The sequence below is a fragment of the Pezoporus wallicus genome, unplaced genomic scaffold, assembly GCF_028554395.1.
Source record: "Pezoporus wallicus isolate ANWC-B61680 ecotype Strahan unplaced genomic scaffold, APGP_CSIRO_Pwel_v1 contig_4901, whole genome shotgun sequence".
In the NCBI taxonomy this organism is placed as follows: Eukaryota; Metazoa; Chordata; class Aves; order Psittaciformes; family Psittacidae; genus Pezoporus; species Pezoporus wallicus.
Window position 1 is genome coordinate 206,898 of NW_026640354.1, and position 14,696 is coordinate 221,593.

A 14,696-nucleotide genomic window follows, 5' to 3' on the forward strand; every position below is an offset into this window, starting at 1 on the left:
CAGCCACCCTTGTTCTGGCCAGCAATAAGCACCATTACCAATTAGAACCTTCTCTAGTTGCATTTCCCCAACACTGTTGCAAAGGAGAATGAAGGGTTAAAACTGAAGATGACATATTTGGACAGCATCTTAGGCAGACTAATTATGAGCAAACATTTTATTTCAAACACTTGCTCTTCTTTTCCGAGATGGAAGTCTGACAGAGATTTTGAAATCCATTTATCTGGCCTGTGATAAAATTCCCTGCACCTAGACAAATCTTAATAGCAAGGAAATTCCTGAGCTTATGGCCATTACAGCAACTAAGAAGGACTTTTCATTGATGAGAAAATGAACATGAGCTGGCTTCAGTGGAGACCTCATAGCAGCCTTCCAGTATCTGAAGGGGGGGCTGTAAGAATGCTGGGGAGGGACTCTTCATTAGGGACTGTAGTGATAGGACAGTAACGGGTCAAAACTTAAACAGGGGAAGTTTAGATTGGATATAAGGAAGAAGTTCTTTACTGTAAGGGTGGTGAGGCACTGGAATGGGTTGCCCAGGGAAGTTGTGAATGCTCCATCCCTGGCGGTGCTCAAGGCCAGGTTGGACAGAGCTTTGGGTGACATGGTTTAGTGTGAGGTGTCCCTGCAGTGGGGTTGGAACTAGATGATCTTAAGGTCCTTTCCAACCCTAACTATTCTATGATTCTATGACTTACTGACTGACAAATTTGATGCCCCAGTCTGTACTCATATTGCTTTGAGAAACCAGACCTAATAAGGTCACCACAAAGTGAAGTCTTGTGAAGCATGAAGTCTAGTAAAAAAGGGGCTCAAGTAAACAGGCTGATCTTACACTGGAAAGCTGAAACAAGCTTTTAAACAGTTTCTGAAGATATTGGGAATGCTATTTACTTCAGCTGAAGTAACATAAGCTTATTAACATGAACTGGATGAACAGATAGTCCCTCTACCCTTAAAAGGATTATCTAAACTTCCAAAGATTGGAAGTTTGGTTACAAAACCACGTGATGACAACTTAGGAAAAGACCAGATAATGAGCTCAGAGTCTGCAGCAAGGGAATGCAATAATTTGTTCATGTCATCAATCAGAAAGATTAGGAGGCTTGTACATAATCTATACAAAGATTGTCAACAAAAGTCTTCAACTTGGACATGCTGGAGAGCCATACACTCATACTTAGTTGTGGAATGTGTGTATACATACACTATCCAAACAAAACTACTCCCAAACAAAGAAAATTTTTCATAAGCTACACAGTGAATAGCACTTCTGACAAAAAAACTGTTCCATTACTTCTGTCACATATATAATACTAATGTGAGGTCCCAGAATTTCATACAAATACATAAAAACATCAAGAATTTATTCAGCATATTAAAACATTATAATATTACTATATTTGCTTATATTTAATATGCAGTTTACGCTTACTTGTGCTTTAAAGGAACGCATAAATACTTAAGAGCAATTAAGTTTTTCTTTAGATACACCTTTTTGCAAATGAAGGGAACAATTTTATTCTCTTGTGGATGAAGTAATTTTGCTGCTGACTTGACCCACTGTTTTCCAGTAGTGACACAGTACTGTGTGGCTTTGGTTTTCCTTTCAAGGTGATAGAGTGCAAAATAAATCTATTAAGTAGGACAGCTATTTGCTGCAAGATTAATATCTGTTCAGCCTCCTCAGTCTAATGTTTCCATTTTATGGCAAAAAGTCATCCCTGGTTATCTGTAACAAAATTCCAGTACCTTTTCATTGAAGTGAATTTCAACAAATTTCCCAAAACGACTGCTGTTGTTGTTGCGAACAGTCTTTGCATTTCCAAAGGCCTCTAATAGGGGATTTGCTGTTTAAAAAAAAATGAAAATTCAGAGTTTTGAAATGTTAACATTTGATCAATAAACTACCAAAAAGAAAGAGAGAACAAATATATACTAATTATTCAGTGAACTTACTGAGGAAAAGGTTTGAAAATTAAAGGAAAAATACCACCTACTAGGAATGATCAATTTCATAAATTGTACTGGGTATACTGTGGTGGAACTTACCATGAAGTACTTAAATATCACATAACACTGCAAAATATTTGAATCGATACTGTAAGAAATTCAGAGACAAACACTAAATATAATTCAGTGATATTCTTCTACAGCAAGTAGGTAAATAATTGATACATAAACTGTATGAGACAACACACAATTTGACACTTCCCAATGAGTTGTTAGTCATAAAATCTTAACTACCCACTTATCCTGCAGACAAAAATGCCACTTAAATGTCATGCATCCAACATGTCAGATTGATTGGGGAATTAAGAAGAAAAAAAAAAACCAAAACGTATTAGAAGAGTGCACTGATTTCACAAAACTTTAAAATGCCCTTTTAAATTAGGTCAGTTAAGTGACTGAGTGATTATATTTTTTACTGGCTGCTGTTTTCAAGTGCCTTAAAGCCCATACAGAAGGAGTGTCAGCAATCTCATGCATACATATATATACACACACGTATAAACATCATTTGCAGTTTAAGCAGTTTGAAAATGCTTAGTAGTTATGAAACACAAGGCCTCTGAAAGACTGCATTCTGATAGCTCTGAAGATCAGGGAAAACTGATTTAATGAATCATGCTAAAGATAAACCGTTGAAAATATCTGCAAGATTTTTTATGGCTTCTAACTAAAAGATATGCATTGGAAACTAAGCAAGCAAGAAACTCAGATTTAAAACTCCAACATCACCATCTAAAAATCTGCCCCTACAAAACCCAAAGAATGAAAGAATAGCTACAGTGGTTGGATAAAGCATAGATGATAATCAAATATTTAGTACAACAACATCAGCATTAACCTTTTCTTTTTGGCTACATTTTGTTTTTTTTTTTAATATTTAAACTTATGAAAATGCAAATCTGACTTTCAAAACTGAATTCTTAATATATCTTTCATAACTATTCACATATTTTACGTAATATTAACAGTTTTAAAGGAAAGATTATGAATAAAAAGAAACTGCAAGAGGTCTTTCAGACAGGTTAAAGGTTTCTCTAGTAACACATACTCCGTAAGCATGCTCATTAAAATTGTGCCTAAAAAACTTCAAAATTCATGCAGCAGATGCTGTTTCAGATTAAAAAACCCAAACTCTTCTAAGAATACCTACAATTACCAGTTAATTTTATGGCATACTGCATCTGGCATTATCCATCTCTTGGCCGCTTTATGAGTTCCTTTAGTACACAGTAGATTCCACTAAGGAATTGGTTTAAGCAAACCTACAGTAACAAGATATTAAAGCCCAAAGTACTTCTCTTGAATAATCCAGTGGCTCAAATTTGAAAAGAGAAAAATTTAAAGAAAAAGTAAATATTTTTCGTTTAATAAAAAGACACAGAGTAATGAAATTACAAAATAAATCTACCATATGCTATAGAAGACTAAATCTGACATATGAAGCATTATTAGTTTGGCTGAGGGTTGTTTGATTTTGAGAGATACATTTTTTCTCCAAAAGTTATTTTCTGTGCAATTAAGTAGTGCCTGCAACATTAAAGAGGCTCAACTGGATTGTCCACACAGTATCTTTGGACCTTGTTTGGGAGTCTACTATAAAGATAGTCACAATGAAAGGGTTAATCCAAATTATGTGCTTTCTGAAAAAAAAAAAAAAAAAAAGTAACATAAAAAACACCCAGAACCATAACTGAAAAGAACTTCCATGTTTATCTGATTTTGGTAAGTTTATGGTGAGGAGGAGGAATTACTGGTACTAACAGATAGTAGTGAGACTCCTGGTACTAACAGATAGTAATGAGAATACAATCTTGTCCTTGCAGATTTCATACAGCTTAAAATCCAATCTTGGGTACATGTGTGTGAAGTTCAACTCAAACACACACTTAAAACATTTTCTAGACCAAGGACTGTATGACACTGTACTAAATAAAAATAAAGTGAATCATAAATAAAAAAGAGATGTTTTCAGAATTTAGGATCAAGGTAAAGTACACAGCATTAAATTATGCCCTATGAAGTCTGACTGCATTCCTGTCCTAGCTCTTATTTAGTTAAGCTGATCTTGAAAATTTCAAATTTGGAAAAAAAAAAAAGAACACATTGGAACTTTTAATTCAATGATGGAAAATTCAATACCTTCTACAATTCTGTCATCAATATCTTGGCCAGTACCATAGGATTCTGTCAAATACCTGTAAAGCAAGATAAAAATATCATTATCATTCATGTGTCATGTTACTGCAATTCAACAGTTCAGCACGGCTGTGTACCATACTTACTAAAGGGAAAACATACAGCCTGTAAGTTCCAAATACCTGTATCTTTGACAATAAATGCAGCCTGACTTTTCTTTTTTGTTAAAACAGAAATATTCTTGCAGACTTCAGATTTTTTTTTTAATACTTCAAGGCACCTTAGGAAGTTCTTTTAGACATGTATATGGAAATTACACTCTTATTCAAATATAATGAAACTATTACTGTACTATTTGTATTAATTAAAAATCTTAGTAAACACATAAGGTTTCATGTGTATTTCCTGAATTAAAGACTGTTTTCATGCATACAGTTTCTGCATTTGTCACTATTAGTGTTATTAAAAATCCCACATAGAGACTGTGAGATAGGAAACTGCAAGTGCATAATTAAAGCAAGATTTAATTTAGCAATTGAAAAAAAAGAATTTGAAAATAAATCCACAACGTACTTGCTCCACAGTTGCAGCCTTTTTTTATTTTTTATTGTTTTCCGTGCACACAGGGCATGCTTCCGGAAATTTGGGACAAGTTAAAAACAGTTCTTGAAAATGGGGCCTTCAAAAAAACCCCAGCATTTCAGGAGAACTAACAGAGCTGTATTAGTAGCTTTTGCTTTCTGATTATACAAGGGAAAAACCTTTCTGCTTTTAAAACTCACTGTTTTGTACCTGGACTCTATGGGAGCAGCTGGTGAGGAAAAGCAACAGCAATGATGTTTGCTGCTCTGAACTTCCTTTGCTGAAAAGCAGAATAACCTCCTTTGAGAGCATTCATCAAGAGATATTCTCCCAATGCCTGCCATCATTTCTTACTCTTAGCAGGACCAAAGTTAGGATGTCCCCTGTAAAAATCATTACCAGCACCTTGCAGTAGTTGTTACAGCTATCTATTAAAGGTTGCACAGGGGCAGAAAAGAGCAGTATAAAGAACAGACAGTCATGACAACTCTTGATGGGATCTGGAAGATAATACTGCTACTGTACATAAATACTAGAGGACACATGATGTCAGGGAAAAGGGAATTAAAGATTTATGCAGGGAAACAAGGACAAGCAGGGGAAGAGAGTATATTTGCACTGCCTGCACTGTGCTTCCCTGGATAATCAGGCCACCTATGATATACATCAATTTAATGGAGAAGTGCTCTTCAGCTGCAGTGTTCCAATGTGACTTAAAGCATTTAAACTATAATGAAAATATGGTCAAAAACGTTAAGAATCATGTAAGAGGAAGCAAGGCTGATACGTATCAGCAATATGGCCTCTATGTAGCTTGATATGCTTGATTTAGTATCAGTCATACATGAACATCAATAAATAAATAAATCCCATTATTCGGTCTTATTTGAGCAAAGTATATTAAAGAATCCCTGCAGTCATCTCAAAATCAAGAGTTAAAAGCCCTGGATACTCAAGCAAACTAAAAAAAACTAAGGCAGTGAAAACAGAGAAATGCACGTTTATGGCAAAACCAACAGTGTCTTTCAAGATACAGTCAAAATGCCTAGTTACATTTTTATCTACCACAATACCAGATGTGCAATACCAAAATGACTGCATCATAAACCATAATAACTGCGTGGTGTCACTACAACTGAGCTAGGGTTTCTGTGAGTATGTAGTCATTTCCATATATTATCCTGTCAGCATTTAAATTTAACCAAATTAATTTCTTGTATTAAAGTGCACACAGAAGTATATATTTACCTTACTGACTTGTGTCTGAAGCCTACTGATTACCTTACAATTCACCCTGTGTGTCAACCAAATGCATCAACACAAGAGATTCACAGAGTAACTTTTGTCCAAAAGCACGAACCTCAAAACAAATTTCGTATTTTCTGTCTTGCCAGCTCCTGATTCCCCAGAGACTATGATGGACTGACTCATCTTCAGCACTTTCATGTCACGGAATGCTTTATCAGCTTAAAAAGAAGGGTATGTTAAACATGACAAAAAAATACTTTGTAGAATTGCAAGCATAAAGTTAGGCTACAATGCAAAAGTGAAAATGTAACATTTTCAGGAATAGAAAGTAAACCTTTAAAATTTATTAGAATCTGCTTCCCCTTATATTATAGTTGCTCACCCTCCAACACCGTAACAGATGTAAGAGCTTAAAAGTCTTTCAAAACAAAGACATACTGAACTATGTCCAGGAGAAAATAAAACAAAAATATCCACCGAGAACGAAATCTCTTGAATTACATGTATTTACAGAACAGTAACCAGTCTTACTTTAATATGCTTTTTAAAGGGAAACTTTCAGTTGTACTTCATAATAAGTAACATCTGAGACAAGGAAACTAGAAAAATGTGGGTTTCTTGTTATGCAAAAGGTACTAAAACCCCAGCTGTTTATACTTTTGATTACAAAACAAAATGCAACACAGTGAGAAGGCTTTTAACAAGTCAAGTGTTGATTTGTAGTTTAGAATTTTTTTCTTCTTAATTTGTGACTGAAATCAGGTTTAACATTTAAATGGACTTTCTGCCTAGAACACTAGCATATAAAACGATATAGTGCATGTCCTCTGGCAACATAATAAAAGGCAAAGGAAATCACTACACTAAAAGACTGTACCAATCATAATTAAGTCATTCTGCACTTGTACATTCTGAATTTCTTTTTATTTTTTTTTTAATGGTTGTAAATTAGATTTAAACTGCTTAGACATAAAACACTGCAGGTGCAGAATAATCATAGCAGTGTTGCCAGGGCTGCTAATTTCAAAGTTCTTTAAACTGCATATCAAGGATAAGAAGATCTGCAATTTTAGCATTCAGTGTTTTTATTTTATGATACCTTAAAGTAAATTAATTGCTGTTATAGGTGGCAATTTATAGATAACTGCAAAGTATTTAATGTTTGTTTTGTAAAAGACAAATACAGGCTCAATACATACCAATAGCAAAAACATGTGGTGGCAATGTTCCAAGTGATCTACCCTGGTACTTTTTAATCGTCTCTGAAGAATAAAACTTAGGTATATCAAAATATGGATTCACTGCAATAAGAATGTTGGCTACATAGGTCTGTGAAGAAAAGAATTAACAGCAAACTATTACTTAGTATCCAAGCAAGCAGTTAACAGCAATTTTCTGTTACTGTTGAAGACTTCAGCCTAAGTACAACAATTACATTTACAATTCACCCCAGCTAATGCAAATACAAGCAGGGATATATTTTCAGAGTTCCTTTAATTATCTTCTACAAAATTCTCTCTGGAAAATTTCCTAACTACTGAGCTTTGGATTATGTCCTGAATTTGACCTTTCCCCCAATCTCCTTTTAAATTATTTCCTATTGTGTGAGTTACTGGATGAAGGATAGGACAACACAGCCTCCTCTTCAAAAGTGAATAAACTAAGCTCCTGGCTAGCATAACACTTCCCCAGTGAGGAGGATAACTTTTCAGTATCTGATGGAAGCAGCTCAGCAGGAAGAACTAACAAGATCCTGCCTGGGAACACGCTAAAGCCAAGCAATAAAAGCATTCAGCCGAGAGAAAATCAGCTACGGCTGCTTCCACAGCCTGAAAGACAGAATGCAAATGTGCTCTCTCACAGAAAGAATTTGAGAACAGTCTCAAACCAAGACTGCTTTTTAAATTTACATAGCATAAAGAAGACTAAAGGGCGGTTTTAGGTATATGGAAAACCAAACAAAACCCAGCTTTCACAGCTTTGTTATAATGGCCAGATCACATACAAGGAAGTAGAGATATCAGAATCACAGAAAAAAAAAAAAGCAGATTTGCAGGAAAATATCAGATAAAGATAAAAAAATAAGATAAACCTTCAGCTTAAATAACTTATTTGGTTTGTTGTTACTGGACATATCCCTGAAATACAGACACTATTGTGGTATGTTGATAGAAGGCTGGATCACACACAATACATGAATTTTCTTTGATGTTTCTATTTTCAGCACTTATTTCACTGAAGGAAAACATTTCTTTAAGAGCTGCAAGTACTAATATTAGTTTTCCTTTTAGTAACAAGACCAATATTGCTCACCAGAATTGAACAAAAAGAAAAATAAAAAATAAATTGTTGACTCAATCTATATCTTAAAGCTACAAGAAAAAGTAGTTAAAATATAAATGACCTTTATTTTTTGTTTCTTCAGAAGATACACCCACTCATGGTAACTTATTTGTAGTTCTGCTTTACAATAAAAAAGGGGTTTATGAACCTAAACACTATCCTACCTTATAACCAATTAGATTTAGAATTTTACTTCTTTTTTTGTTTTTTTTTTAATTAATATTTTTCCAGAACAGCATTCAACTGGCCATTTTTATTCATTTATTTTTAAGCTGGTGCTTGATCTTGAGCCATAAGGTATTTATAGTGATGTAAAGTTAACTGCAACAAAGAAAAACAACTGCTTTATATTTATATAAAAGGCTTCAACTCCAATTCATTTTAGAGCAGTGTGACAACATAAAAGTTGATTATTTCAACACACTTGAAAACATGTAGAACTGTTTCACATTATCAGTAGATAGCTTTCTGTAAGGAAAAAAAAAATTGAGAAAAAAGACAACCCTTATCTTTCTTGTATTTCACAGCTATCAGTGTCTGGGCAGATGGCAAGGACAAAATGTAATTTAGTCAGAATTCATTAAGTACAATTAGGCAATTTGATAGCAATATAAAAGATTAAGATGGACATCTGAGCTAGGAGGTGTCAAAGATGGCACCTGTTTGCTTCGTTCAAAAATAATGAAGAAAGAAAACCATCTTTGTTAACAGCTACTCTACTGGCAAAGTAAGTTACCTGCAGGAACAGACATTTGTGATACAATGCTGTGCTGTGGTAGCACATAAACAGTTATGCAGAGAAAAAGACCATTGCTCTGCCTGGTAAAAACTAGCTAACATTAATGTGTGCTAAATGTAATTAGATCTCAAGTATAATGTAAAAAAAAAAAGAAAACAAATAATCCTGAAGCCTCCTAACTTTCCAATGTTACCATTTCTGTTTAGTTATAGGAAAAAATGGAATTGAAAAAACACTGGTTTTGTTGATTTTTTGAAAGAACATGTATCATTAGGTTGGTTGTTATGATACGTAATACTTACGTAAATTCTGTCCTTACTGTATCGCACTTTGATATTGTGAAGGAGAGTAGCCTCATTTAAATACATAAGAGAGCCTGCAAGCAGAAGACAATCATATACCATTAAGAACTCAGGACTACCTTCATGCGCAGCTGAAAAAAAATCAAATCTTAGGATTAAGGAGAATTTTACTTTCCCTCTCTTCAGTTACAGTTTAATCCTATCATTTCTTTATTCTGTCTTGAGGCAGAACTTCTGATTCAATATACTCTTTAAAAACGATAGACCTGCTCTATGCTGTACAACTGGAGTTACAGAAAGTTGCTGAACAAAGAGTCAGACTCTAGGAGTCTCAACACAAGCCTTGCTCAGCATAAGTTCCCTTTTACCAGCCTTGCAGATGAATATGGTGCGTCACCTTACACTCCAGTGAGAAACTACAGAAACCAGTGCCTACCAAAATCCTTAATGCTGGCTGTTTCCTTTCTTCCAGCTCCCCACTCCAATCTCAGGCACAGTGTCCCCATGATAATGCCACCTGACATTCGGAGTAACTACTGGCTCCTGTAGAGGTGGCCGTAAGGCATGACTGCAACACCAGACACCAAACAACCTTTTCTGTTTCAATTCTAGATTTTGTTTCTAGTGGGCCACCTCAAAGAAACTTCTGGAGGGGCAAAAGTTAACACAAAACCTAGCTTTATTTTCCTCCTTAGCTCATTAATATAAAATAATTGAACCAGCTCTTCTGAAATGTTACAAGCAGGCAGCTCAAGGTAGTGAGTGGGTACCCACAGAAAGCTTCAGATCATACTGGTTCACATTCTGCAAAGCTGGTCCTTGTTTTCAGCTATAAAGGACCAGAAAGTGTCAGCAGCCTTCATTACAGAGGCCATTCCCAGTTCCCATATCAAAAACATCAATAAAACAGCTGAGGGTACTACTTACTGCACAGCCTCCATTTTCAAATATGGTAAATCCCCTAGTAGTGTGCAACGCTACTTTGTATATTTACAACTGTCTGACTACCATACTGGTAAACCTTACAGTATTAGTGCCACTTAAAAAGTTGTATACATCTGGCAACTGGTGATGGAGAAGGCACTGTGCCTGTAGTAGTAACTGCTGGCCTGCGCCTCATATGAAGGGCACATATGTGCCTCTCATCTGTAATGACCAAAAGATTTTTTTTCTCAAGTTGGACCAATGCCTTTTCTTGAGGGCTCCAGCAGAGAAAAACATGTTCCAACTTATTTACACGTATGTGCAAGAAGGACCACCACTTCTTGTGACCTGAAGTCAACGTTGCCCTAAAAGGACACATGAAGCTCAGTATGCAGCTCTTAACATCTCCTTCAGCACTCTTCCTGCTGAACAAAAAGATACTGGCAAAGGATAAGGTGAGCTTCTCAAGAGCATCTGTTTTTGTTTTCAACCTTCTATCCTTCATCCCACAGCAGACCAAGGAGTGGCTGTGGCTCTGCCTCCTACCACCTGCACCAGACCAGCCTGAAGCAAAGGAAGGTTCAGCAACAATTTGCAGCCTGCCTTTGGCTTGTAGCTCCACTGAAGAGCCCTTTATTCCCTCACATGACTAAATGAGTTTTGCTTCTAATAGCTGGAATCATTCACTCTTCTCAAAAGACTTTGCAGCTTCTGGATTGCTTTGAAGAAAACATCTTCCTCCACAAAATACCTTGCATGCACATCCCAGTGTTGGCAGAGGCATACAAGGCACACTTCAGCTTTACCACTAGGCAAATCTCCCCTTGTATCACAACAGCCTTGCAATTGAGCCTGTGCACGAGACCCTGCTGAAGCAGCAGGCTGGCACCGATCACCATGGCTGTTCTACTGCCACCTCAGCAAACCTACTTTTCCCCCTAACCTCATGGTACACAAGGCAACAGAGCCCAGGCACCCAGAACTGCACTGCACTGCAGAATTTCTCCTCCTCCCCTCCCCAGGTACACTCAGTCCATGCAGATGAGAAAATGGTTCTGGGACCACAAATTTCCTCCACAGACCTCTTTCCACCTTCACCTCTCTTAATGAGGTCATCCCAAGAGAAAAAGACATTAAAAGGAAATGGGCCAGAAACAGAAACTCCTGAATGCTCTAATGAAAAAAAATCTCCTCCCCTTGTGTATACCCTGGGGGCAACAGGATGTTAACTTGTGAAGTTTGTTAATTTTTCAAGTCATCTGGATTCTCAATACTGAGTTGAGAAACTACTATATAGTAATTGTCTACACACACTTCAGAAACAGTCATCTCCCTTGACTCTATCTTCCTAAGAACCTCTCAGGGTTTTGCAGGATGTTTTAGAGGAAACAGTCATCAGTTAAGCACCCTAATAAAAACTTGATAATTAACTAAAGGACAGAGGACTCCAGGTTTCAGTGCTTCCCCAGAATTCTCTTTGAAAGTCCTTAAAGAAGTTACATCTGCAGACTTGGTGCATAATGGGAGCTTGCTACTGAAGGAATGTCGCTGCCTTCACTGAAGAGATGTAAACTAAGGCTTATGTCAGCAGCTTTGAAATGAATCTTCTTCAGAATAAATCCTTTAAAGAGGCATCCATATCCAGAGCCAAAGAAGTCACCAGAGAGAGAATTCTGAATATTCATATGGCTCATGACTAAATATAACCTAAATGCAATATGTATGTGCATTTTATAGTCCATATACTTACTTATACACACACACAGAGTTCATAGGAGCAAAGTCACTAAAAGCTAGAAAATACCAATGTCAAATTTACTCATATTGGCTCATCTCTGCATGATGAAGCCAATGAAGCAGGGTTTGTATGGAAAATAATTTTATAATGTACTTGCAAGGCTCTGATTCTCTAAAATGAACTTTAAGATTCTTATCTGATACCCTGTCCCCTTCTTTTTTTTTTTTTTTTTAAATTGTTTCACCCCAAACATAAAATTTAAAAAAATCTTTTTCTTGGCCATAAAAAAATTAAAATTCCACATATGGTGACAATCCCCAAAACTGAGTGGGGCTTGGGGAAAGCAGAAGAAGAGTGTGAATCACACACACACACACAAAAAAAAAAAAAAAACACAACCCAAAACAGGTAGTAAATGCTTTGTCTCTGTACTATTTGCAATATCCACTGAAAATTCGCATTTGAGAAAGGCTAGATTCTCAAAAAGGTGCCTCTTGCAGCTAGCGCATGTGGAATATGGAAGACTAAGGGTGCAAAAAAAGCAGTACTTCAGCAAATTACTTCCCAGAAGGGAGTTAATCGCTAATGCATAGGTTGGAATGCTAAGTATATTATTAACTAGTCTTTCAGGATTTTTCAGAGCAGTATTACAAAGAAAGACTGAGAGCACTCAGTATTTATTAAGTTTTTTCTTAAAGATCAGTGATGATCAGCACAAATGCTCTCTTACAGAGGAAAACGAACTTTAGCACATCCTGGAGATAAACCTCAACTATGTTAGAAAGATCTCAAAATAATGTTTCATACAGAAAAGATTACTGGACAAAGCATTTTTGAGTTTTTTTATTTTGCTCAGCAAGCCAAAGAAGACATTTTCTCTGATAGGAAGTGTTTTGATTTAACTGAATTTTGCTGGAGTCTCAAATCATATCCATAAATCTTATTCCAAATTTGAATTTCTGACTAGGACACTGAGGTGCTAGGACATGTCAGGACATGTAGAATCACTGTGACAGATGCACAGATTAAATACATTTGCCTAGCAATCATGCACAGAGAGTACAGATACCAGCTTTGAAAAGTTTCAACCCATATAATGTTTGTAAAAATATAAGCAACTGGAAACAAGGCTACCAGCTTGGTTCCTCCTGTAACAACACCACACCATCTAAGTCAGATCATAAGCCCCACGTTTCATGTTCCTTATGGAGCAGCTGTAACAGCTGTATTTCCTGTCATGGGATATAAATACTAACCCCTATTCCAAAACAGGAATTGTGGTTAAATAACCTAAACAACTTTCAAAGTCCTAGCATCTATTTTAAATGAAGAACAATAGAAGATACTTTTGCCTACCATTTACAAAGGCAGATCTTTTCACCAACCAGCAAACACCATAGGAAGTATTTAAAAGCATTCCTTCATCAGCTTCTCAGGACAGGAAAGTCTCTGTGATTTGTTCACACAGAGCAACGTCAGCAAAGTATGTAACAGTTCTCTAAAAGCTGATGCTAGACCTTACTTGGTACTCTCTCTCCTCTCTACAGATCTGAATACTGTGTATTTGTGTCCACACATCTAACTATAAAATATTTAAATAAAAGCCCTGCAGATCAACACTGAAGTTTATTACACAAGTTCACATCAAAACTTGTTCTCCAGTAGTACTCTGATTCACTATAATCTCTTTCCTTTTCCAGTGGCCCCAACAGGTCCAGATTCCCATGTCCAGTTTTGGGAAGGTTATCTTAAAATTAATTTTCAATTACCTGTACTTCCATGGGAATGCTATCTGAGAAACGGGTAACATGCAGGAAAATGTCATACATGCTGTACAATACAACTGCTGATAAAGCAACTAATTCTTTTGCTGCATTATAAAAGATAAATTTAACCCTCATAATGCTGAATGCAGTTGATCCTGATGCAGTTAGGTGAATATCTGAGATATATCCGAAGTCAAGTAACAGTTGTAAGTGGGAATAACGTAACTATGAATTCCTCTAAAGTGTCCGTCTGAAAACCAAAAACCACAATAAATGATATTTAAAATGGGCTTACTTTAAGAACTTTAAAGGACTAGTAGAGGTCATAAATAAATTCAAGCAAAGAAGCAAAATGACAGCTACAAGGAAGAAACAGGAAGCTTGTAAGGAAACAATATACTCCTCTATGCAGATTTTTTTTTTTTATTCCAAATGCATAATTTATTTTAAAATCCATAACTTACAATTATCTTCTACATCCTTCGTGCTGTCCTCTTCCGCAGGAAACACTTGATTGATAGCAGCCTGGAAAGTCTGTTAGATGAAAAATATTAACATTGTCAGAATTCCATAAAAATAGAAGCAGTTCCAAGATATCTGGATACAATGATAAAAGTGAGTGCACTGTGACTGTGTGTGATTTAAAATGAAGTTGCCAGCTTTACAGTTCAGCACTGGAAATTTTACTGAGTTACTAGATGGAGATAAGAGCTGCTGCATTTACATGGCTACACTACATTATAAAAATGTAGTCACTGTAATACATATTTTATTGCATTAATATCTGATGCTAAATTCCAAATTTTATATTGTAATATTGTGTAGTATAAAAAAATAAGGATAAAAAAAAAGTACTGGAAAGGGAACAGAATTGTAAAAGACAGTTTCCTCAGTTCTCCAAAGCA

At 35.9% G+C, this 14,696-nt stretch overlaps 1 protein-coding gene across 4 annotated transcripts in view; it reads right to left on the bottom strand.

The window, feature by feature from the left end:
• MYO6 (myosin VI) overlaps positions 1–14,696 on the bottom strand; it is a 79,148-nt gene that overhangs the window by 58,696 nt on the left and 5,756 nt on the right. For all 4 annotated transcript variants that reach the window (XM_057418803.1, XM_057418805.1, XM_057418806.1 and 1 more), the window contains exons 2-7: positions 14,256–14,325; positions 9,364–9,437; positions 7,179–7,308; positions 6,092–6,197; positions 4,153–4,208; positions 1,753–1,850 (exon numbers count right to left, since the gene is read on the bottom strand). In XM_057418803.1, the coding sequence (XP_057274786.1) occupies positions 1,753–1,850; positions 4,153–4,208; positions 6,092–6,197; positions 7,179–7,308; positions 9,364–9,437; positions 14,256–14,325 (534 nt within the window). The remainder of the gene's footprint in view (positions 1–1,752; positions 1,851–4,152; positions 4,209–6,091; positions 6,198–7,178; positions 7,309–9,363; positions 9,438–14,255; positions 14,326–14,696) is intronic.